We start from the raw sequence: 27,272 nt of genomic DNA, 5'->3' as shown, positions 1-27,272 counted from the left end.
CTTTCTATTTATCTGTTTAGGTTCACGGACGCTCACTGATGATGTTACCTAGAATGGTGATGAAACGTCTGAAAACTAACATTCCAGCTCAGCGAGCAAACTCACATCCAGAAACTCAATCTGAGCTACAAATCTTCTCAAAACTCACTAGTTTGAATTACTGTTAAAAGCAGAGAAAAGGGAAAGGAAGTACCTAACAGAAGGAAGGGAAAAACAGAGGGAAGAAAAGCAGAAAGAGAGGGACTTTGAACTTCAGAAGTTGTCAATTAGACAGGAGAGTCAACTTAAAAGGATAGAGATGAAGGCATTAGGTAGGCATAGTGAGGGGGAGAGTGATAGGTGAGCAAACCCATCATAGCCAAAGGCCTGGTGGCAACCTGCTTAAATATGTCCAAGCATTTCCTAAATTTAATGAGAAGGATGAGACATGGTAGCTCAGTGGTTAGCACTGCTGCTTCATAGTGCCAGGGTCCCGGGTTCAATTCCACCCTGAGGCAACTGTCTGTGTGGAGTTTGCACATTCTCCCCGTGTCTGTGTGGGTTTCCTCTGGATGCTCCAGTTTCCTTCCACAGTCCAAAGCTGTGCAAGCTAGGTGGATCGGCCAGGCTAAATTGTCAATGTGTAGATTAGGTGGGTTATATGAGTCTGGGTGAGATACTCTGAGGGTTGGTGTGGACTTGTTAGGCCAAAGGGTCTATATCCGCACTGTAGAGAATTCTATGGTATGTCTTTTTCATCTCATTTGAGGAAGTGGTTAAGCAAATGACGTGGCCAATGACCATGTGGGTTTTGTTGATCCAAACAAAGTTGCTAGGCAGAGCTACTGAGATATTTGCATCACTATCAGAGGAGGTATCTGGGAAGTATGAGGATGTGAAGAAAACCATCTTAAGTGCATATGAACTTGTGCTAGAAGCCGACAGATAGCGCTTCAGGAATCTAAGGAGTGACCCTGGTCAAGCATACATTGAATTTGAAAGAGTTAATCAAGGTGTGAGGGATAGAAATTGGGGAAAAGTAAAATCCTCAAGTGGTAAGGGAATAGTAGATCTCATTGAAGATCATATAGGTAGCTTACCACAAGGTAAAAAGGAAACACATGAAGGAGAAAGAGAAGTTAAAAAGCACAGATGTTTTCACTGCAAGGAATTAGGCCACATGAAGTCGTGGTGTTAGTGGTTTAGGAAAGAACTGGGAGAACAGATGAGGTAAAACAAGAAAAGCCAGTGAATTTGTTAAAGTGGTAAAGGAAAGCATAGTGGAGGCTACAAAGCTGCCCCAGAATGTACAATGTGGTTGGAGATTGTTTGAGAAGTAAGTGCCAGTTCTTCCGCAGCCACTTTGAAGATAAGGTTTACTTACGTAAGCTAGGAGCAGCAGGTAAAGAAGTTACTGTATTAAGAATATGGGATCATGTCAATCTTTGAGGTTGAGAGATGAGGGGAGATGTAACTCAGAAGGACTATTGCCAGAAAAAGTGCTAGTACATGGAATTCAAGGTGAGATGAGAAGTGCTCTATTATGTACGCTGAGGTCGGAGTGTCCAGTGAAAAGAGGAGAAGTGGTGGGAAGAGTACTGGAGAAACTCTTGGCTCCAGGAATACAATCCTCATGAACGATATTGCTGGACCACAGGTAGGAGTGCTGCCTGCTGTGATTGAAAAGCCAAAGGAAAATCAGGCAACTGAGTTATTATAGAAGCTTATCCTGGGATTTTTCTTAACTGAAGACAAGAAATCTAAAACTCACAATTTTTCTAATAGAGATAATGTGTTAGTGTTACTACCAGTGATAGGTGAATCTTTAAAAGCAAGGTTTGGTGGATCTTATCAAATTGAAAGGAGATTGAGTGAGGTGAACAATTTGATAAGAAGTTCAGATAGAAAGAAATCTCACACAGTGTGTCTTGTGAGTAAACTCAAAAGACATTTTGATAAAGAGGGAAAGCAAAAGGAGAATGTGTTACTGGTTACAACACAGAGTGAAGAACCATATTCGCAAGATTCTAAATTGGTTCTTCCTTAAATTAGATTGGACAATGAGGAAGTTTTGACAAATTAGGATAAATTATTGAGTTATCTTCCAGAGGAAAATCGAAATGACCTGAAAGAGTTTTTACTATTGCATGGAGAGATATATGGGAATAAGATGGGAAGTATTAATCTAATTATGCATGCTGTAGATATAAGTAATGCTGTTCCAATTAAGCAATGTCCTTACAGACTTAACCTCTAAAATTTGCACAGGTTCAGAAAGAGATTGAACGCATTCTCCAAGTCAACATAATCAAAATGAGTGACAGTGACTGGAGCTCATCCACAGTGATCGTGCAAAAATCAGAAGGTACCCAATGATTATGTGCAGACTGTCGCATAGTCAATGCAGTTACAAAGTCTGATTCATTTCCAATTCCTGTAGTGAGAAGGTGGGACAAGCAACTTATATTTCTACATTGGTCTTACTCAGAGGATACTGGCAGGTACCTTTATCTGAAAGAGCAAAGACAATTTTGCTTTTTGTAATGCTGAATGGGCTATATCAATTTAAAGTCATGCTATTTGGCATGAACAATGCACCAGCCACATTTCAAAGTTAACCGATAAAATCATTTCTGGATTACCCAAATGCATGGTATTCATCAACAACCCAGTGGATTTTTTTGTCAAACATGGAAGAAACATTTGCAGAATTTATCAGAATCATTTGATCAACTTCAAGAGGCAGGCTTGGTGATAAACTTGACAAAGAGTGAATTCGCCAAAGCTCAAGACATGCTCCTGGGCCATATTATCGGACATGGACAAATGGCCCCACGGAATGTGAAAGCAAAGGTTATTGGGTAGTTTCCCATACCATCAATGAGGTCAGCAGTACTACGATTCCTGGGACAGAGTTGGTTTTATAGGAAATTCATACTGAATTTTAGCAGTGTGACTGCTCTCCTGACTGACTTATTGAAGAAGTGAAGAAAATTTCATTGGATGGAGGAATGTCAGAAGGCATTTCACAGCCTGAAAGCTGTATTAACCACTGCCCCAGTGTTAGCCACACCTAATTAAGCAAAGCCATTCAAGTTGGCCATCAAGCGGAGTGATATGGATGTCGGCGTTGTATTCTTACAAGATGACGGCAAGAAGATAGAAAGACCTATCAAGTACTTCTCCAGGAAATTGAATATTTATCAACAGAAATATTCCACGGTTGAGAAGGAGACCTTGAGCTTGGTGTTGGCATTACAACTTTTCAACATTTATATTGCCAGTAATATGTTTGAGACAACTGTATATACTGAGCAGAACCCATTAACATGTTTGGAGAAATTTAAGGATGTTTACATGCAACTTATCACTCCAGCAGGACGAGAAAACATAATTGCTGAACAGATCATTAAATGAAGAGAATTTTGCGTCACTACAGCAAAAAGCAGGAGGCTGAGATGAATTGCTTTCATAGATAGCTAGCATGGACTTGACAGGTAAAATGGTATCCTTCTATGCTTTAACCAGTCTAAGGTTATCTGATTGTAAATAATTCAAACTGTGAGGATATCTGCCCAACTAAAAAGATGTGGTCAAAAATCTGTGCACAAGTGAATTATTTTAAAACCCTATCATTCCAAGATGGGTCATAGTGGAACATTGCTGCATCAGTGATTCACCACATGGTTGATTCCTACAGTCTCTGTGGCAGTGTAGAAATAGCTGAGCAAAAATCATGTATTTTAAAAAGTGAGTGAAACTCCAGAGAAACTGTTATGCTGGTTGTCTCCAGTGAGCCATGGGGCCATGTTAATACAGGTAAAGCTCATGAACACATCGGCCAGACAGTCCCTATTCCACTGTGGGTAAGAGTTGCTCATAGGGCCTCTGTAGAATCCCCATCATAGTACACCCCAAAGCTATTGCCTGGGAAATTGAACTTTCTGCTCAGCATTTTCTCTATGCCTGGATCCTTCCGAAAGTTCTCCATTTAAATCAAAGACTTTGGAGCATTCTGGTGCAACAACTTAGGAATTATTCACACAGCCCCAACTACAGATCCCCCAGGCCCCTTACACAGAAACACAGAAAATAGGTGCAGGAGTAGGCCATTCAGCCCTTCAGGCCTGTACCACCATTCGATATGACCATGGCTGAACACACAATTCAGTATCTCACTCCTGCTTTCTCTCCCTATCGCTTGATCCCTTTAGCCACATGCAACTCAATCTTGAATATATCTAATGAACTGGCCTTAACTGCTTTCTGTGCTACAGAATTCCATGGGTTCACAACTTTGAGTGAAGAAACTTTTCCTCATCTCAGTCCTGAATGGTTTATCCCTTTATTCTCAGACTGTGGTCCCTAGTTCTGGACTTCCCCAACATCAGGAACATTCTCCCCACATCTAGCTTGTCCAGTCCCATCAGGATTTCATGTGTTTCTATGAGACCCCCTCTCAGTCTTCTAAATTCCAGTGAGTACAAGCCCAGTCGATCTAGTCTTCCTTTATCCGTCAATCCTGCCATCACAGGAATCAGTCTGGTGAACCTTCTCTGGACTCGCTCAACAGCAAGAATATCCTTCCTCAGACCAAGAGACCAAAACTGCACACAGTACTCAAGGTGTGGCCTCACCAAGGCCAAATATAACTGCAGCAAAACACCTCTACTCCAGACTCAAATCCTCTCGCAATGAAAGCCACCATGCCATGACATCCAGGTCTCATTGCACTCCTCAGATCCTGAGCTTTAAATTTCAGAAAATTGTGGCTGACAGTTGTGTAAAGGGGAACAACAGTTTGTGTGCTACGATCGAACTATCAGAATCTGGCGTTGCATTTCTGAGGGAGACATGATCATAATTTTGTCTCAGAAATGCGGAGCACCCTTCTTTTGAGAAAAAACAGATTCAACCGTAATGTTTCTCCGGGCGGGCTATACTGCTTAAGATGGGAGAGTCAGAGGAAAGGAAATACGTAACAAATTTAAAATCAATAATGCAAATATTTTCACAAATTTTAAGATAACAGAAAAAGAAAGATCTAGAAATTCTTTCATTACATTTGAATTGTAACAAAAAAGAATGATAATTTACATTAAAAAATCTCAAGTACATCGTTTATGGCTAGCAATTTGTTTTAATGAAAAGTTGACCTATCCATTTAAGGGAAGACTTGGCAAAATTTTAAAACAGTTAAGACTCAGTTTCTTTTCACTGAGTTGACCCATCTCAGCAAGATTATATTGGACAAGATTACTTGGTGAATTCTTAAATATGCTACCCTTAACAAAAAGTCAATTAATCAAAATTCCAACCCTGTGCACTCCTTCTTCAGTAATAGAACTGAGAGTACAAGTGCAACCACATGCCAGGTAATCCTATTCAATTACCATATATACATGCTGTGTACCTACCACAAAAACAGTGGGGAAAGACAATACAAATGTGAAAAACTGCAACAAAAATTCTGATCACTTCTGGAGAAGAAACTGGATTATCAAGAAGTGCACTCACCAGACAGCCAATTAAAATTGTGAAGATTATGAGATTGGTATATCACTGGTGAAATAACTAAGAATATCTAGGGAATGCTGTTTGTTGAAAACATCACAGACTGAAATGTTCCATTAAATTCTGCCTAGTTTGAGTATGGCAAGATAACCTTGTTAGCTGGACGCCCACCCCCAAACAGTCAACGCACAAATCATGTTCTGTCCCTGCTTGCATTCTCTGCCGTATAACGACGGAAGATGTAGCTTTATACTGCATCCTAATTCACTAGTTACAGCACAGAGTTTTGCCTCCTTAAATCAATGCCTGCATAAAAGAGGAGTTAACATCTATTGGCGGTGGAAGCCATAGTGAACATAAGGTAAAGGCCATGTTAGAAAAGAACAACCTTTGAATGAATACAAAGCCAACAAAAGGAATATAATAGTCTGTTCATATCAATTATCTCCTTGTTCTGTTGAAAGGTTAGTGAGCTAAAAAATTAAATCTCTTTGCATTTCCACAGATGCTGCCTGACAATTGCTTAGTGTTTTCTGGTGTTTATTTCAGAGCTCCAACGTTCACTGAATTTTGCTTTTCTTTCTGTTATCATTAAAAAAAAAGAAAAAATGTCAACTCGTAATTATATAACAATCAAAATGAACTCCACATTAAATAACAATTGATACCCAGTGAAGTTAAGGGAATATTTGTTAAATTGTAATTAGTGTGAACTTACCATAATACACACATGCTTCGTAGTTGTACATTGTCCCATAGAATAAAATCTTTACTTGAGTGCAGTTAAAGATTATTTAATAAAAATATCATTAGGTAATGTTTCCAAAAATTACCAATCTGTATGCAGTACTAAGCATAATAATGACCATGGGATACAGAGGAATATGATTCTCAGACAAACAGTTGCTCTCAAACAAAAAACACATATTAAGCTTTAAAAAGGAAATTAATTACACAAGTTATTAAAGCAAAATGGTACCATCTCACAAAGTATATGTGCTGTCATTACTTGTTTTTTTGAACATCAAATGGTTCTCACAGCAGTTGATGCTTTACATGTAACGGAAACCATGTCTCAATCTACAAACTTCACAATAATTGTTTTTTAGCATTTAATTAGATTAATCATTCTGTTTACTCCAGCAATGTCTGACAAAGTTGTCCATCCAGCTGCAATTTTATTTAATCAGATGTAGTTGTCTATAAATAAAGTGTGCAAATCAATATAATTACATCGGAAGTTACCTAGTCATCAAGTTCTACACAAACTGACTGCTCAGCTGCCCTGCATTTTAAAATCCCAAAAGTGTAAACAGATAAATGAGGGCTTGGCATCTATAAGTGTATGGCACTGTAACCCTTTCAGGAAACTATAACTGAATAAGATTAAATAAACTTCAATGCAGTGTATTAATTAAGCAAGGTTAGGCCTGGTGCATGAATTCATTTAATAATGCACCCTGCATTTACTTTTGAACATATGATACACTGAAGGTCATTGTCATAATAGACTGAGCTGCTCAATATATTAGTTTTAACAAGGAAAGCAAAATGTTTCCTTCTGACTACTAAATTTAAATAAACCCTGAGGTAGCATTCATCTGCTGTTATCAGTACTGTAGTCTTCAATAATGTACAAATGTCAGTCATTTAGAATTTTGGAAAATGTTCTTGATGAAGCCAAATGCAACAACTATCAATTTGAAAAATATTTGTTTTCACCTTCCCCCCTAACATGTCAACAATTTTGAGCCATATGAAGGAAGAGGAGGTTTGGTTGTCTTTATGTGTGGAGGTAGACTATTTTACTTGGCGTACTGGTTGCCTGTGATTGAACAGAACCATTGAGTTGGTGAAGAGAAAACCACTGATTTCTTGCTACTAATTTGTACTCTGTAACCCTGCTGGAATGCATATGTCTGCAATCAATCATTCTTACTTGTGATGAACTAATTCCTCAGCTTGCAGATTTCAACTCCTATCATCTTTACAGAAGTGGAATTTTACCTAATCAGTTGTAGTTGCTAATTGATTTATGTAATTTCATAATGTTATTGCATGTGATGAAGACACCTAACCTCAAGCCAGCAGGATCCATTTTAAACACACAATTGGATTCTGATGAGCTCATTGAGACCTAACCTATTTTAACTTCAGGTGTCAGCAGGGTAATTAATAAAATTGGTGGGATCAGCAATTATTGGAATACCAGCCTGTTTCTTCTTTTAAAATTTCTTACAGGCGAAAGAGGAGCAGGACCTTCCTCTGGGCTATATAAGACAACATTGGGCCTTCCTATGATTGGACAATTATGTCGTATATGTAGCTAAATGGAGTCTGCCTCTTACCATGTGTAAGTTTGCTGTCTTGATCCTCTAAGAATTGACAGGGCTTGCTTGGTGTGGTAAAGAAAAGCAAGTTTACTGGTTTAACCAGAAGGTGTTCTTGTATTGAACAAGTAGTAGGTTATTGCACATTAGAAATGAATGACAGCTTACATTGATCTGATAGACAAATGATGAACAAGTCCTGGCCTTATTCCTCTGAGATCCTATCCTGTTCTATTCTGCCCACAAGTCCATGTAACAGCATCGTATTATGTGATGCCTCAGCGTCAATTCTCTCCAACCTTAAACTCTTATACAGCTTCTCTCCCCAATCAATTTTTTTTCCATTATTTAAATTATACATGTGTGTATTTTGGAACAGCAACACAATCAGTCAAATATTAAATTAGAATTAGGACTGTCAGAAGTATAAAATGCTGAATCATCTCTCAAACAATTGCTATGGTTTTTGTAAAGGACAGTGCCTAATTTGGTTCCTGCTGTTCCAGTTTGATTGGTTTGTTTTATCTATTGGACCATGAATATATTGATGGATAGCTTTCAAAAACTGTTTCAAGTCAGCCTTACCTACATCCCTGAGCTGTAAATCAGAGGGAAGATGGCTTAATTGGTGCCACCATGCACTCAAACTCACCTTTGAAGTGGAGCAGTCAATTGAGTTTTCTTTCCTTCATGTAACTTGTCGAGAAACTGGCTGGAGATTCTCTTTTACTGTCTCCTGCAAACCATCTTCATCAATCAATATAAATGTCAGGATCCCTACCATTCCACTGGCACTGTAAGATAGGCCTAATCAGCAATCTCATAACAACTTGATAAAAACCTGATGTTGAAATATGGCACAAAGCCATTCTGTGAGGTAATGACTGTCCGAACAGATAATTCCTTAATGTATATCATGCAAAAATGTTAATGAGCCTAATGCCAACATTTCTGGTACGGAGAAGTACCCAGTCAAAAGTTTGATTAACAGGTTAAACTGGCTGTTTCATGCTGCTATGAAGTAGTAGCAATATGTGTGGTGATCACCAGTAATAGGATGCTGTTGTTAAGCCAAAAGGAACGTTGAGATATATAGTGAGTTTAGGATCATTGAATGGATTCACAATGTGGCAGGCATGTCTGTTCTGGAAGCTACATATTAATACACAGAGCCCTATACTTTGTATACAGCAAAAACATGTACACACACTGCACCAGTTTCAACTCAGAGTCCTACAACATGGAAACTGACCCTTTAGTCCAATCAATCTATGCCACCCATAATCCCAAACTAAGCTAGTTGCACCTGCCTGCAATTGGCTCATATCCCTCCCAGTATTTCTTATTTATGTACTTACCCAAATGTCTTTTAAATGTTCTAACTGTACCTGCATCCACCACTTCCTCAGGAAGTTCATTCCACACACAAACCATTCTGTGTAATAAAGCTGCCCCTCATGTCTTTTTTTAAATCTTTCTCCTCTCACCTTAAAATTATGCCCCCTCATCTTAAAATTCCCCACCCCAGGGAAAAGACACTTGCCCTTCACCTTATCTATATTCCTCATGATTTTATAAACCCATGTAAAGTTAACCCTCAACTTCCTATGGGCCAGTGAAAAAACTCCCAGCCTCTCCTTCTAACACAAACCCTCCATTCCCGTCAACATCCTGGTAAATCTCTTCTGAACCCTTACCAGCTTAATAACATCCTTCCTATAACAGGGTGGCCAGAGCTGCGCACAGTACTCCAGAAAAGGCCTTACCAACATGTACAACCTCAATATAACATCCCAAATCCTAAACTCAAAGGTCTGAGCGAGGAAAGCAAGCATGCTAAACATGTTCTTTAACAACTTCTCCATATGTGATGCAAACTCCAAGGAAATATGTACCAGAACCCCTAGATCTCTCTGTTCCACAATACTCCCCAAGGCCCTACTTTTAGTTGTATAAGTCCTGCCCCTGTTTGATTCACCAAAATGTAATATCTCACACTTATCCAAATTAAATGCCACTTGCCACTCCTCAGCCCTTTGGTCCAATTGATGAAGATCTCTTTGTAAGCTTCGATAACCTTCTTCACTGTCTGCCATAGCACTAATTTTGGTGTTATCCACAAACTTACTAACGATTCCTTTTTTACTCAATTCCAAATTATTTATATAAATGACAAACAAAAGTGGATCTGGCACCAAGCCCTGTGGAGCACACTGGCCAGAGGCTTCCAGTCCGATTAAACAACCCTCCATCATCACTCTCTCTGTCTTGCCATTCAACCAATTTTCAATCAAATTGGCAAGCTCACATTGAATCCCACATGATCTAACTTTACTAATTAGTCTAACATGTGGAACTTAGTTGAAGGCTTTACTATAGTCCAAGTAGACAATCTTCTTGATTACTTCCTCAAAACCTTAACAAAAAAGTGACAGCAAATCTCTGGTTGATTTTTATGGCCAGCGCTTTGGCCAATGGGAGTAAAGTTTTAAAATTGGGCAGCATGGTGAGTCAGTGGTTAGCGCTGCTACCTGACAGGATCAGGGACCCAAGTTCATTTCCACCCTTGGGCAACTGTGTGGAGCTTACACATTGTTGTTGTGTCTGTGTGGGTTTCCTCTGGGTGCTCCTCCACTGTCTAAAGGTGTGCAGGTCAAGTGGATTAGCCATGAGAAATGCAGTGTTAGAAGGATAGAATAGGGGAGTTGGTATGGGTGTGATGTTCTTCAGAGGTTCAGTGTGAACTTGATGGACCAAATGGCCTGCTTCCACACTGTAAGGATTATACAATGATGAAAATTTAAACAATGCTTCACATTGGCATTATGTTAGTCCTGACCAACTGAGGATTTTTTATGGCACAACTCTACCAAACAGAATCTATTTGCCAATGAATCAGCACTCCCCCTCACCTAATATAAGTATTGTTTAACTCCTGCTTTAAAATTTCTCATGAGTTGTCCTGATTAAAAAAATGAAAAGCTTTGACCAATGTATCTTCTTACAGCAATAACCAGTAATATACTGGCAAAGTCTGAAAAATCTAAATAGTGGTTTGTGAAAAGAAAATCTCCCAAATGGAGTTATGGATGTGGATGGCAATTGTGTTTGCTTGTTCAATAGCACCGAGCAAATTCTAGTGTTTGCATTAAATTCTATGAAAACCTTTGCAAAATTTAGGTAAGTTCTCATCAACTGCAGACAGAATGGATTTCTCTCACCACCACCTTAATTAACACTGTAAAGTCAACATAAATTTGAATGGTCCCATTAGATTTATTACAATAACTGTCTGGTTACAGTTCAGTTGATTTTGTAACTAGGAAATTATATCTTGTTGGGCGATCTTTTGCAAGTTGTCTCTCCACTTGTTTCATAAAAGGATGCAAAATATTCCTGGATGCAGAGACAATGATAAAGCATCTTTGCTCTGTGTGACACTGCTGTATTTGGCATTAAGCTTCTCTAACCTGACAAAGAGGTTAGAATAGGAACTACAGATTCTGAAGGAGGGTCTAGGTCCGAAACGTCAGCCTTACTGCTCCTCTGATGCTGCTTGTGTTCATCCAGCTCTATACTTTGTTGTCTCAAATAGGTTAGAGTACTTAGTTTAAAGAAACACTTTAGGTTTTGCTGATTAAATTTTTCAATCCTTTTGAGGAAGACATATATTTACTTGGGAGTAGGAATTCTTCATGAAGTACACAAGTTTTCTCTTATCTGATACCCTGAACATTGGAATGTTGCTTATAGCATGCCATTAATCTTACCAGGGAGGTAATAGTCAAGTGGTATTATCACTGGACTGTTAATCCAGAGATCCATGTAATGTTCTGGGGACATGGGTTTGAATCTTGCTGCGGGAGATGGTGGAATTTTAATTCCCGACTTTTACTTAATTCAGAGTCTAATGTTGACCATGAATTCATCTTGGATTGTTGGGGGAAACCCATCTGGCTCACTAATGTCCTTTTGGGAAGGTGACAGCGATCATTATCTGATTTGGCCTACATGTGACTCCCAATCCACAGCAATATAATTGACTCTTAACTGCCCTCTGGACAATTAAGGACGGGCTTAAAAAAAAGCTACTTTACCAGCAGGACCTTGATCATAGCTGTTGTCAAAAGGCTGGATCACCTTTTTCCCTTAGGAAGAATAAGGTTTCAAAGTTTACCAGGTAATCAAAATACTGAGGTGAGCATGACTTTGTCAGGTTCCCAAACAGTGCAACCAAGAAAACAAGAGAGATAGTTTTACAACTTTGATGCTTTGGAGACATTCTTTCTTCTTAGACCTCAGGGTTGAGCAAACAAAAAATGAAGTTTAGAAAGAGTTATGAGCAATAATCATTGTGCAAGGATTCTTAGTCTCTTCAAAGTCAGGTTTTCAGGAAAAAAAGGTAATAAACCATATTTCTAACTCTCGAAAGTTTTAGCTATTTTCCAAAGTCATCAGATATTCTCTACCCAACAAGTCTATTACATTTCAGATTAAATTGATGTACTCTTTTCCAAGAAACCACATAGTTTCCTTTCAAAACCCTGCTTTAAAATCCTTTTTAACCTGGAAATGATCCAAATTGTTCAATATCTTCCAGGTCCCCACACATTTCATAAATATATGTGCTCAAAAATATAGGTAGTTGTTTGACTTCTTGTTTTTCTGTGATTAACGTCCAGCTTCTGCACACTTTCTGATAGTTACCTATTACGTGGCAGATAAATGATTCTAATGACAGTAAATGAATCTCATTTCCTTAACAGTTGTACTAAATTAATCCCACTGCTGCTTCAATAAACAATGCCCTTCTCACATTCGTGGTGTTCCAACAATATTTCCCACCTTTTAATGCAGATTTAATGAAGGATCTCTTGCCTTTTCTACAACATTGCTAAAGTCTCTTAACTTTCTTCTTCTGCTAAACCAGAGCTGCCTAGTCTTCTAAACTGCCCCCTTGTTCTTTATAATTCTAGTTTTGAGATACTCCAGGGTCCATACCCTTGGCTTAAATTGCTTTTAAGGTACTTGATTTAGCTTGCTAGAACCATGCCTTCTGGTGCCTAAGGCAAGTGACACTCAATCCAGCTGTAAGTATTTTATTCAGTTTTTGCTTTCCTAGCCTAAATTATGATGTTATAATTTACATTTTCCTTCCAGGGACTCTGATCAAAACTGTACACAATATTCCAGTGATGTCTTACCAAGGGTCTCCACTTCTGTATTATGATGTTTTTAATTTTTTACGCAATTTCTCTTGTAATGAACACTGATGCATCATTTGCCTTTCTAATTGCTTTGTACACCTGCATGCTAGTTTCTATCAACCCATAGACAAGGACATGCAGATCCCTTTGGACACCAACACTTCTAAATCTCTCACTATTTAAATAATATACTGCATTTCTGTGTTTTTTTGTTGTTGACCAAAGTGAATAATGGTACACATATTCACATTCTATTCCATCAGGCATGTTCTTGTTCATTCACTTAGCCCATCCAAGGCCACTTGGTGTCTCCTTTCACCCTTCTCAACTTTATGTTCCCATCCAATTTCATGTCGTTCAATGAATTTGGAAATATAACATTTGGTCCCCACATCCAAATCACTTATAATAGATTGTGAACAGTAGTGGACCTGGCACTGAAGCTTACAGTATGCTACTGGTAATAGCTTACCATCTTGAGGATGATCGATTTATTCCTACTCCCTACTTTCTGTTGACTAACCTCAACCCTATTCTCAGTCTATACTCTCTTTATCTCTTCTTAAACTGTGGGGTTACATTTGCGGTCCTCCAGTCAGCAGAAACCTTTCCAGGATCTATAGAATTATGCAAGGTAACAGCCAATGTCTCCATTGTCTCTTTTGTAACTTCCTTCAACAATCTGGGATGAAGCTAATTTGGTCAGGGAGATATATGAACCCTCAATCCAAATATCTTTAAAGTATAACCTCTTCACTAATACTAATTATTTATAGTGCTTCAGTTACACTAATTCCTTGGTAACCTGAGATTTCTGTATCTACTTTGGTGAAGAAAGATGCAAAATAACTTTTTAGTCTTTTTGCAATTTCCCTGGTCACCAATATAAATTCTCACTTCTCCATGTCAAATGATCACTGTCACCACTATTTGGAGATACATGCCTGATACTATGGCAGCTCCCACACCTTCTCCATCCTAGTGCATTCTTGTGTACTTTTGAGGATTCTGGTGCCTCACGAGGCTGGTTCCTGGGGGATAAGGGCAACCTACTGCTCATGACACCATGGTACTTGACACCATTGAACAATCTCCTGTTTGATATGGAGTAAAGTTTCAATGCTGTGCATGCAATGACCAGGGCTGTGCTAGACCAGACGATGGGGCTGCTGAAGATATTGGTCTTGGGTGTGCTTTCACCCATCAATCTGACAGTGCCTCCACCTGCCCTGGCAGTTGTCCCAGGCGTTTTCTCGTAGCACTTCACATCTACAGATCGGGAAATCATGGCAACAAACAGAGCTGACTATGGACACTGTCAGTGCCAGGTCCCACCTAATTGCTAGATAGCTCTTCCACTTATGTCACATTAACCTGACAGGCCATCTGCACCATGTAAAATCCCCTCTACATCGAACTTCACCAACAGCTGTCCTCCCTACCCCTGAACCCTAACATTATGTAATGTCCAACTTGCTGTTCTCTGCTCTTGTTGTGAACACCATGGTGATGGTCAATGTCTGTAATCTGCTCCTGTCATCTCTTGCAGCCTACTATGCTGCTCCACATACACCCAGTCTTCCTAAGCTTCTCCCATCACTGTCTTTATCCTCACCTTTACAAATGTCTCTGCTTTCTAAACTACCCCAGACTTGGCTCCCACAGTCTTCTGGCAATGATTCCACATTGTGCTACACACCTTCTACTAGATCCACCTGAAATATAGATGGATGGACACCCAAGACTGCATTCACCACAGACCTGTGAACAACTTCAACAAGCAGCCCCGAGACAGTCTGACCAGACCCTTGACTGCTGTCTTTACAGTTCCCCGACTGATGATGTGCAAGTCCCTTGACTGCTTGTGCTGCCCCAACAGAACTGACTGCTGAACACTCCCTAGACTGCGCTGGGACTGATCCCTTGATTGTGAACATCCCAGTGAATGAGTGGCTGTGGTGAAATCCCTCGACTGAGTACAGACTGTGCCCCTAACTGGCGGTAGCAGGATACCTGACTAACAGTGCACCCCATGCCTACCCAAACTGGACTGAGTAAGGATTAGCCCCCACCAGTTCCCAACATGGCCTTTTAGTTGAATGACTGTGCAGAGTGTTTGCCACACAGGCAGCTGTAGCTGTTTGATAAGGTGTCTACTTCGACTGACCTTTACAGATGAGCAGCCTGTTGGCATTTTTGTGCCTAACAGCACCTCAAAGCAGTAGAAATAACAGCCTTTGTCTTTAACTGAAGTGCCAGTGTGCTAACAGGCATTGCATGACATGGGTGCTGTGTGCATGCAGGGAGGTGTTAATTGTGCAAGCCATAAGAGAGCAAACAAACAGTCCGGAGATTTAGCCTGGTCCAATCTATCAGCTAAGAGCCTGTGTGTTTGCGAAGTGTCCCTGCTGCAATCTTTCAACATTAGTTGTCTGCGTGCCCCATAATGCAACTCTGTGCTTCCTAAGTGGCCTGTCAGTGTAGCAGAGAGGTGCTATGATGGTTGAGTGTTGGCAGATCTGGATGTCAATGTCTATGGATGAGGGGTATCTTGTATCTTTTATCTTGTTTCACGAGCTTGGTAAGATGGGAGGCTGAATAATAATCAGGTGAATTATGCTGTTAACACAGCGTTGAGCAAATAGTAATTTCCATTAGTTGGCAACTTGTTACTGCCTTGTGAGTATCCACCACGATGCTTGCGAAAAGCGTAAGAGGTTCTGTCCCACATCTCAGCATAGCTGCCATCATTCAGACCCATATTAAAATCCTGCCTTTACATCTCATATAATAAATTACACGTGCAAGATTTTAATATGGCCGTGATGTTGAATTACCCATCAGTTCTCTTTTGAATAGCTTATTGACAAAACTGTCTTCTCTCATAAAGGTAATGAAACAGAAACTGGGGGTCTGATCAAGAACACACATCTGGACATTAAATGTCTTTTATAATACTGACTGGCCAGTTGTGCATTTCCAGGATTTTTCTGGTTTTAGTTTTGATTTATAGCAGTTGTTCTTTTTTATACAATGTCAACAAGTTTCTATACTTCCATTTTTTAAAAACTCTTATTTCATTGTAACTTATTCAGAAAATTATCCCGAATTGTTAAACCTCTTTTCTGAATCCTTTCATAAAGTCTCGGTACCTTTTCAGAGCAGTCATGTCCACTTCATACCTGGGCTGGATTGGCATATGGCTTCCACAGATGTAGTACAGTCGATCCACTCTATGCGGCACTATCTTTCAAAATATTAGGCAATTAGTGATTCAACAATGCACAGCAATTATTTTCCCCTCTGTGAATACATGGTATCATCTGAGTAAATATGGAACTGTCTCAATTCCATTCACATGACTGAGTGAGATTTTGTCAAACTCTTAAGAATTACTTAGCCAGAACTATTTTGACCATCAGCAGTCAGTAACTAGCTTGACATTTCTTTGATTCCCATCATACTACACAATTTCCTCCATTTCCAATGCATTTGAACATGTAGATTAAAACCGCCATTAACAGTGCACTGATAAATACATCAGCAGTTGGGTTCCTATTTTTGTTATTGAAACATCTGCAAATTTGTGACAACATGAAATATAGTCAGTTCGGCTTTCTCAAATGCTTATGAAATACAATATTGGCAGCAGAATCATTTAAACTTGTTATTAATTCTCCCATTTTGCTGTGAAAGTTGCAGTCTCCAGTGGCTATCAGTTGAGGCAGACAGGAAGTGTTCATTTCCGAATTACATTTGTTGATGTGCTTGATATTTCTCACTCCTTAAGATCAATTTGATGGGCTTCTTAATCTTAAGATTATCACGACTTTAATGATATTTTAATCTTTTTGTTATGTAATGATTATCTTTCTATACCGTACATCCAACATTCTCCCAGCATAATTTCAAATGTTAATGAGGCTTTCATACTTTGAGTGTAGTTATAGCAGTAGAAGAGAGCAACTCTCAGGAAATTCCCAATGTGAATAACTAGGTTTTCTCATTGTCTCAACATAAAGTGTTACAGTGAAGGCTGCACAGCTCATTTATTTTTGTTTCACAATATACCTTCCTAAGTTTAAATGCTTAATTTACTTTTCTTTTTCACGTGCCTAGAAGTGTTTTATCATATGACTAGGATTTACTGTGGGCAACAGGTGTCCTTTCCCCCACTGAGCTCCCCTTAGCGGCCCTCCCAGAGAATGACTGCTATTCAAATGCAATCAGGCTTTTCAGCCAGCTCTCTTACACAGGCAGCATCACTGGGAGCAATGGACACTACCAGTCCATCAGTAAGGCCTAACATAAAGATCCTCAATGGATTCCCAGATAGAGGGGCGCATCGGTTGATTGAGGTTCCAAAGGATAGAGTTGTTAGTGGAAGCGACATTGGTAGCAAAGGCAAGAAGGTGGCTTCTTGCACAGACATCCCAACAACCTCTTGTAGACATCCCTCCCACCCACCCAATACAAGGTTCATTTGTATCAGACTAGTGTCCCCTTGAAGGAGATAGCTTTCCGGCAGACTATTGGCAAACCTCACAGAGGTGGGAAGTCTCCCTGGATAGTCAGTCCCCTGCCAACGGTAATGGGATAATGCCCTTTAGCGGTTCTTAAAGGACTAAAGGACAGGTGGCAAGGCTGCCCTCAAACGTTCCTACCCCGAACCTGCTTGGGGGAAAGTGAGAGGGTAGCAGATCTTCATCCTTCACCCATTACCCACCTGATGTAAGTATGGTGACCATATTTCTGCACTCACCTCTCGTGGGTACCATTAAATTCTTCCTGTTGAGTTCATATATATTAGAAGAATAATGTTACCTAAAATTTCATATTTTGTTTTTGAAAATATGCCAGTTGATTAAGAGATTTAATACAACCATTAAGAAGCTTAGTGCTACATAATGGGGCATTTATTAGGAATTATTAATTGAGCAGCACTTACATTAACACAAGCAAGTGTTGATACACATCAAAAAAAGAGTTTGTGATCTAATTCTTCCCTTCTTATTTCTACTAGGTCCTCCAACTCTCTCTGGGCTTTCAGGGCTTCTAAATTTACAGCCTTGTCGGCTTCCCCATGAGATCACCTCCAATTACTGAATGTTGAAGAAGATGGCTATAGACATAATTGGTGATCACTTTCCAAAATAACACAGATTCTGGAATGAATCCTGTGGATTAGAAGCTTGCAAGTGTCACCTCACTATTGAAGAAGGAAGCAAGACCGAAGTGAAGTAACTACAGACTTTAGTCTGACATCAGTAGGAGGAGGAAAATGCTACAATCTATCACAAAAGCTGTTATAAATGGGCATTTGGATAATAATGATCTGATTGCGCATAGTTGACATGGTTTGGTGAACAGGAAATCAAGTTTCACTAACTTATTGGAGGTTTCTTTAGGATTAGAAAAGAAAAGGGGAATCGATGAACATAGTACCCTTGCATTTTCAGAAGTTCTATGACATAGTATCCCCTGGGAGGTTGGTAAAATCTAAAGCACATGATGCTAAGGGGTCATGTGCTGAGTGTAAGTACAGTCAAAGAGCTGGGCTTAAAAAGGATTTTAGGTAATGTGCCAGCATGGATTCAAGATTGGCAGGAAGTATAGTCAGAATAAACAGATCTTTCTCAAACTAGCAAGCTGAGACTAGTGCAGTACCTCAAGGATCAGTACGTGGGCCCCGGCTGTTCACTATGTACATTGATGATTTAGAAGCGGGGACAAAATGTATTATTTCCTAATTTGCGGGTGATACAAAGCTAGGTAGAATGTGTGTTGTGAAAGGGAGGTAAAGCAGCTTCAGGAGCACTTGGACGGGTTTAATGAATGGGCAAGAACACTACAGATGGACTATAAATGTGAAAAATGTGAGGTTATCCACTTTAGTAGGAGGTTGAGATGTGCAGAGTATTTCTTAAATGATAGGAAGTTGGAAAGTGTAGATAATAAAAGGAACAAGATGTCCTTACCGATGAGTCACTTAAGGCTAACATGCAGGCGCAGCAAGCTATTAGTAAAGTTATTGAAATGCCAACCTTTATCACAACCGGATTTGATTACATGAAAAATGAAGTCTTGCTTCAATTGTATAGGAACTTGGTTAAACCACACTTGGAATACTGCATGATGTTTTGGTCTTACTTCCGGAAGGATGTTATTGGCATAGAAGGATAGCAAGACTGTTCTATGACATGAAATTACACAAACTAGGCTTATATTGTCTAGAGTTTTGAAGAATGAGAGATGATTTCATCAAAATGTACAATATATTTAAAGAAACAAACAAAACTGAAGCAGGTAAAATATTTCTCCTGGTTAGGGAATCTGGAACTGGAGCACAGTGAAAAAATGAGAGGGATGCCATTTAGAACGAAGATGAAATGATATCTTCCTCAGTGTTGTGATTCTTTAGAATTTTCAATGACAGAGGGTTGTGGCAGCTTAGTATTTCAGTATGTTTAAAGTAGAGATTTATAGATTTGATTATCAATGGTATAAAGGATTATAAGGATAGTGTGAATAAAAGCCAAAGTGCTTGATCAGTCATAACTGAACCCATCAGCCATTTAATACAAAGGGCTGAATGGCCTACCGCTATTCCTATATTTTACCTCCACCTCTTACAGCCGCAACTGGAGCTCATATTTTAAACTGCATATTTGGCATGCTCTGGCTTCCATCTCTAAATCTTGCTCCTTCTCCAGTTTTAAAATCTGTTTTAAATCCATTTCTTTGATCATACTCAGTCAGTCCCTTCTAATAGTTCCTTCCTTGCTTGCTTCAACACCCAATGTGCCTCGCTGAAGCATTTTATTCATTAGCCTCTCTTTGTAAATGTATCAACTGCTGTTTAACTGCAGCTTTTATCAAATTTATTTCAGAAAGTTCTCAACTCTTTAAACTGAACTTTTACTTGTAATCCGGATATATGTCATCAATTGCTTTTGGCCTCCTTAGTGAAAAGTGGCAACTCTCCATGGTGCAATTTACTGCTGGGGAAGGGCGGGGGCGGTGCAACGAAAGGGATGGTAAATTCTCTAATTCTTCAAAAATTAGTCTGTTACCAGTGAATAGAAACACAGGTCTACAAGTCAAAATCTCTGTCAATTTCTGACTTTACAATATTTATTGGAAGTTATAGTGCTTACAGCACAGAAACAGACAATTTGGTCCAACAGATCTAAGCAAGTTAATAAAATGTGAGGCTGGATGAACACAGCAGGCCAAGCAGCATCTCAGGAGCACAAAAGCTGACGTTTCGGGCCTAGACCCTTCAGAAGGGTCTAGGCCCGAAACGTCAGCTTTTGTGCTCCTGAGATGCTGCTTGGCCTGCTGTGTTCATCCAGCCTCACATTTTATTATCTTGGAATCTCCAGCATCTGCAGTTCCCATTATCTCAGATCTAAGCAAGTGTTTAGGCTCCACACAAGCTTTATCTTATCTAACTTCAGCTCATCCTATCAAAGCAATGAAACTAGAATGCTAACTGTTACCTCCATAACAAAGAAGGCATAAGATTAAGCTTTTGCTGAGCCTTTCATTTTTTGCTTCAAACTAGTACAATACTTATGTGCGTTTGAACATTATAGAAAAAAAACGCTGTTTTCACAAAACATTCTACAAGTTCTGAAATTACATAAATACTGTCAAGAACTGGAGGTGTATTTTGAAAAAAAAAGTTTGCTATTTTCTCAATTCTAAGTGTACTAGCTCTTTTTCAATAACATTGAAAGGACAGTCCTATGAGATTTCAATGAGTAAGTGCATACAAGTTGAATAGCACAGTTGCACTCCGAAGGAAATGAAGGTCTCTATTTACCTGCATGATTTTTTTGAGTGCCTTGGATTGTTCTATCATCCTCTGCCTTTCTTGCAAGTGATTCATCTGCTGGCTGAAAGGAGATTGCTGGCCTGGTGCAAACCCATTCTTTTGTTTCCCGAGAATGGTAAGACCTTGATCGGTGGCCTGCAAAAGATCAAAACACAATGAAAACGTATACTCCAGGAGACTCTGAAAAGATCTGAAAGGTGGTTTTCTTTATTCATTTAACAGGACGTGGGTGTCATTGGCTTGGCCGGCGCTTATTGCCCATCGCTAATTGCCCAGAAGGCAGTTGAGAGTCAACCACATTGCTGCGGGTCTGGAGTCACATGTAGGCCAGACCAGGTAAGGATGACAGTTTCCTTCTCTAAAGGACATTAGTGAACCAGGTGGGTTTTTCCTGACAATCGACAATAGATTCATGGACACCTTCAGACTCTTTATTCCACATTTTTGAGTTCAAACTCCACTATCTACCCTGTGGGAATTCAAACCTGCGTCCCCAGAACATTCCCTGGGTCTCTGGGTTAACAGTTCAATGATAATACCATTAGGCCCTCCCCTTGAGTGTTGATTGATTTGTATAACAAGTACATTAGAAAGTGCCAACAAAGGGAGTGGATAACGTAATGGGGTAGGAACAAGAATAACATTCAATACAGACTTCAAACATTTACGGGTGGATGTTTAGAAGGCTCTTCCACAAATGGGAATTAATTAGATCTAGTGTTACTTTTAAATCTGAGATTGATAGTTTGCTGTTAACTAATAATATCAGGGGATATAAGGCAAAGGAAGATGTATAGTTTAGACAGGTGATCAACAATAGTTTCATTAAATGTTGGTGGTAAAGGTTCAAGGGGCTACCCAGCCCATTCCTGTTCCTTTGTTTCTTTTTGTTTCCAGATGCAGTGGCATAAAATAAATCAAACTGATCCAAAAAAGATAAAATCTTATTTTTATGATAGAGTCACAGATTTTGTGAAAGATGCACAGCCTTACAACATTTGGGCCAAACGTGTTATGTTAAGAAGATCAGAAGAATGGATCTACTGCAACTGATAGTCAAAGTCCGCTTTCGTTAAATCACATTCTGGTATTTTTGTTTGTGCTTTGGGATTGAATTTCATGATGATTAATTATTCTGTAAAAGCTGTAAAAGAATCATCCTTTCACATGAAATTCCACATGTGTCAAATAATACAATTCCTCTTCCTAACTTTGGTCCCTGGTTCTATCTTTTTTCTTCTTTTCTTTTAGATAAATGGTATGGAATGGACTCATACATCATATATGTTATTTTTGCGATATATACTGGAACACCTTCTTCACTATTATATAGACAAATATGAAAATAGTTGGTTTCAAAGGTGTATGTAAATAAGAAATTTTAACATCAGCTGCAAATTTAATAAACTCGTTTCTCAGATTCAATAGCAGCATTGATTAGTTTGTGTTAAGTTTTTGGATTTATAATGTTCATGGAAAAATTAGATGTTAAAATCAGGGTATCAACAGAGATGCCTTACTCCGTATTCTTACTCACCCTGTCCTCCCCCTTAATTGACATAACTCCTCTAAAGTAGAACCAGGAGACTCACATTTTGGATTAGTAGTAGGAAAGACAATGATGTTTTAGAGGATCATTCTCTCACAAATGGCAGAAGTGAATTGATGCTAAGCCAATAATAGTCAAGAGGCAAATTGATGAGTAACACTAAAGGCTTTACGAAAAGCAATAAAGTAGGTGACATGGCAGCTATGGACAGCACAGTGGTACAGTTGGATGGCACAGTGGCTCAGTGGTTAGCAGGGACCCAGGTTTGATTCCAGCCTCGCTTGACTATCTGTGTGGTGTTTGCATGTTCTCCCCGTGTCTGTGTGGGTCGCTAGTGGGTGCTCCAGTTTCCTCCCACAGTCCGAAAACATGCAGGTTTGATGCAAAAACAAAATTGCTGGAAGAGCTCAGCAGGTCTGGCAGCATTTGTGAAGAAGAAATGAGAGTTAACATTTTGGGTCCATTGACCCTTCTTCAGAACTGGTTAGGTGGATGGCCATGGTAAATTGCCGTGATGTCCAGGGATGTGAAGGCTAGGTGAATTAGCCATTATTTACGTGGGGTTATGGGGATAGATTGGGTCCCGTTGGGATGATTTGGAGCGTTGGTGCAGACTCAATGGGCTGACTGGCCTCTATCTACAATATAGAGATTGTATGATTTCATGAAAATTGTAACCAGAGTAAATAACTCGTACATGGAGGTTGTGTTTGTATAGATATGATGTCGGTGATTCTTGGGATGGGAGGATGATCATACAAGGCGAGATTCCGTTGACAAGGCTTCTATTCTCTGGAGTTTAGAAGAACGAAAGGGGATTTCACTGGAATGTGTAAAATTCTGATAAGACCGGATACAAGAATAATGTTTCCATTGGACAGTGGGCGCAGAACAAGGAGTCACAGTTTCATGATATGCAGTGAGAAATTTCTTCACTCAGAGGGTGGGAACCTCTAGAATTTTCTCCCATATAAAACTGCAGAAGCAAAGCCATTGAATTTATTGAAGAAAGAAATAGGTACATTTCTAGGAACTAAAGATCTCAAGGAGTATAGAGAAAAAGTGGGTTAATGACTTTGAGATAGAGGTTTAGCTATGATCATGTTGAATGATGGAGTGGACAAGATGGGCTGAACGGCCTACATCAGTTCCTTTTCTTAATCTCTACGTCCTGAATTCTATATAATTACGTGTATATTTTAGAGCTAGGCAGTACATGCTCATAGCACAGATGTCTTTTTGCAAAACAAATCCTAATGCAATTTTTGTTTTTGTCCAAGCTTCTCTAAATTGGTATGTGATGACTTTGGAGACAACTCATTAAGCTTTCCTGAATAGATCACTTCCTACTGAATTCTGGTTTATCAATTAGGGATTAAATTAATTTTTGACTTGATGGTTATAAGCCATTTTTATACAACAAAAGAAAACTAAAAGAAAATCACGTAACTGGGTAGCTGTAAATTGGGAGTGTTAGTTTTCAGTTCCGATACAAAACTCTGTCTCCATTGTGATACCATTTCTGCAAGTGTCATAGGAAAATAGCATCATAAAATTCAATTAAAATGTTGGCAGACAGCAGGTTTTGCTGCACTGATATGCCTTGTAATTTAATTTATAATTCCTTTTTGCTGATCTGTGCATAAACCTAGACAAGTGACTGTTTTTCTGAATTAACCTTTCCTTGTATTCACCTGAGGGATCTTACAATGTCTGATTTACAAACATCTAGTGGATTTGATGTTGTTACTGAAGCCTGTTCGGTATTGTAGGATTCTTTGATAAGAGGGGGCAACCTGTTATAAGAGCCTCCATGCTTTCATTTTCATTAACCCCTTTACTTCATCCACCAGAAGGAAATGACAAATTGTACAAACTGATTACAGGAAATGCAATATATATTAGATTGTAAAAGTCTGGGAGTGCTTTAAGGTAAAGGCTAGTAGTGCTTCAAGTCCAGTGGGAAATGAGTTAACACTCTATTACAGTCAAAAAGATGGTCATCCCTTGCCTGGTCTTTCCAACGGAGAGTGAAACAGAGTGTGTGTGTGTGTGTGTGTGTGTGTGTGTGTGTGTGTGTGTGTGTGTATGGTGGAGTGTATGTCTGAGGGCATGTATTTGTGCATGTGTGTGTGTGGGGGGGGGGGGGGGCGGTGGGATGTGAGTGCGAGAGAGAACGTGTGATAGAAAGTGAAAGGATGAACCTGCAATAGAAATAACCGCCGCCACCCCAAAAAAGTGAGGTAGGCCACCTCCACCAGGATGAATGTGGGCCTTGTTTATAATGCCCAACCTGCCAAATGACTTAACTATGGGAGAATGGTATTTTCTAACTGGCCCCTCGAGAAGCAGAAGACTTGAGGCAAATGGGTCATGCACATATACCGCCATACACATGTAGGGAATATATGTGCATACACAGAGACAGCAAGGTGTAGAGCTGGATGAACACAGTGGGCCAAGCAGCATCAGAGGAGCAGGAAGGCTGACATTTCAGGCCTAGATCCTCCTTCAGAAAGTCTAGGGCCAAAATGTCAGTCTTCCTGCTCCTCTGATGCTGCTTGGCCTGCTGTGTTCACCCAGCTCCACACTTTGTTATCTCAGCTTATATAGCATCTGCATCTCCTACCATCTCTGTATATACACACACATATTAGTTTAACAGGCCCCCTGGACAAAAAGTCATCTCAATCCTAACCAGTGAGACAGGTGAATTCCAAGAAGTAGCACCAGCAAAAAATGTTCACCTTTCCTAATGACACCTGCTGACCCAGTAAATACTACTGTATGCCAGTAAGGAAGGAAAGCATCCACAGACATGATCCTGGTACATGCTATACAGCCAGTATGTAGGTCTGAATTTTCCCACAATTTGGCTGTGACAGTTTTGAGGGTATCTCTATGAACTCAAGAGAGTTTTCTCACACAGGTTCGAGCTGCTCACCTCATTCTATATGCCCCTCATCCTCACAGTACTGCTCTCATGTGATAGCAGTGTCCACAGCTGCCAGGATCACCTTGGTTTCCCTCTGCCATGTTTAAATCCCAGCTGTGCACAAGGTCAAACACTGAAAGCCAGGAATAGCCTTTGCAGTTACACTGTGTGAATAATTACCCTGGAGATGGCTGACAGAGGCAGAATGACAGTGCACTTACTGACAGGGATTTGCAGGACCTGGTGAGTAATGTGGCAGAGGGGTGAGCAGTCCTTGTGTCTCAGGACCACCAGAGGAGACTATGGCATCAGACACCCCCCACCTGGTCGTAGTTGTCCCCATTCTCCACTGGGTCAGTGTAGTATCCCCAGTCTGTATGACTGCCAGCAATGCAGGAAGCGGTTTAATGACCTTCTGTGCTCCATGAGGGTAAGTACCACCATTTTCTCTCTGCTGTTACATACACTGCTCCTGTATCCATCTCACAGCAAGGTTAATGGGGGTCTACTAATCCCCTTGTTGCATGTAGCATCTTTCCTGGATCACTGACATCCACCCCATTCATCTAGGGAGGACATCACCTCCTCCGCCGCCACCTCTGAGGATGATGATCCAGGTCCATCCAGGCTTCCAAGAGCCTTCACAAACTCAACTTCAGGCACCACAGCCGGTACGTTAGCTAGATTAGGCTTGGGAGAACAAGCTGGTGAGCATGTGACTAGTACATCTCTGCAATTGGCTGAGGAAGGAATGCCCTGGCTACTGACACTCCAAGGACCGCCAGTGTCCAGGCACCTCCTTAGCTCCAAGCAGGAGACGACCACATAGTGTCGGCCATCAATCATTTCACTAAAATGCAAAACAGACACAAGCAGCAGGCAAAAAGCTTGTTGGAAACATTCAGGGTCTAAAACTGGAGGAGGGCATCAGCAGTATTTGTGCCATACTGGAACCAGGGTACATCCAGCTACTGGTCCTGGGCTACCAGATGCTTATGTTTCTCATCGATTTGTTTGACCACATGTAATGCATTGGCCATAGAAACACCATGCTCTGAGTATAGATCCATTGGTGATAGGCTCCTCAGAACTATGTGGGGAATACTAAAAATAAAGCAGCAATGTGACCAGTCGGTAGTTACAGCAGACATGGAAGGTATTTAACAACCATCATCCAACATTGGGATAAAGAGGCTTCTGACAAAGGAGGGTATTGAAATGCTTGCACATGGACCTTATGCATAATGAATCTGTTGTATAAGGCACAAGCTGTGTAGCAGTCTAGAATGAGACTTTCATAGACCATCCAAGATTTTCTGTTGACCTACAGAGTTGGTCATAGCATGCATTTCATATGCAGAATTCTGTGGCGACAGAGGTCTTTAACCTCTACTGTATGAGGGTCTAGATATTGCAGTCGTGTCTTGTAAGGCCTCACATCACTTACAAATAGAGCCCACTACCTCAGAGAAAAGAACATTTTCTCTGTCCATGCCTGGTGTGGTAGCAGCCATTTGTCATTTCAATTGCAGATTTGCAATTTGGATGAGGATGGAAGGAAACAAGGTCACACTTCACAGAGTGGGTTACAGGCTCAGCCTCTCAATCTAGATGACATCCCTCAAAACTTCATGTTCCTTTCTGCCTTACCCTCCCTGTCAACCCCATCAGGTGTGAAATTCACTACTTTTCCGCCTAACCCTTTGACTTACATTTTCATCTCCTCACTTTACCCCCTGAGCCTGAGACCTACAGCTTCATCATGCCCACCATGGTGACTCTCCAACAGTCAAGGCCAAAATGTGGTGGAAATCCATACATGTAAGTGAACGCCAAAAAACATGCTGAGATCCCTGTGATGTAAAAGATGGGTACCTGATCCTGAAGACAAAGCAATCTGGTGGCAGCGTTACAATGA

The 27,272-nt window shown here is 40.1% G+C and overlaps 1 protein-coding gene across 10 annotated transcripts in view; it reads right to left on the bottom strand.

Moving 5' to 3' along the window:
- LOC125459639 (uncharacterized) overlaps positions 1-27,272 on the bottom strand; it is a 496,378-nt gene that overhangs the window by 27,275 nt on the left and 441,831 nt on the right. For 9 of the 10 annotated variants that reach the window (XM_059651678.1, XM_059651677.1, XM_048546255.2 and 6 more), the window contains 2 exons: positions 20,859-21,005; positions 16,183-16,277 (listed from right to left, as the gene is read on the bottom strand). In XM_059651678.1, coding sequence (XP_059507661.1) covers positions 16,183-16,277; positions 20,859-21,005 — 242 coding nt within the window. The remainder of the gene's footprint in view (positions 1-16,182; positions 16,278-20,858; positions 21,006-27,272) is intronic. The other variant, XM_059651681.1, reaches the window with a different exon arrangement.

The sequence above is a fragment of the Stegostoma tigrinum genome, chromosome 16 (genome assembly GCF_030684315.1).
Source record: "Stegostoma tigrinum isolate sSteTig4 chromosome 16, sSteTig4.hap1, whole genome shotgun sequence".
Lineage (NCBI taxonomy): Eukaryota > Metazoa > Chordata > Chondrichthyes > Orectolobiformes > Stegostomatidae > Stegostoma > Stegostoma tigrinum.
The sequence above is the reverse complement of the archived record's forward strand: the minus strand, read 5'-3'. Positions and strand labels throughout refer to the sequence as shown.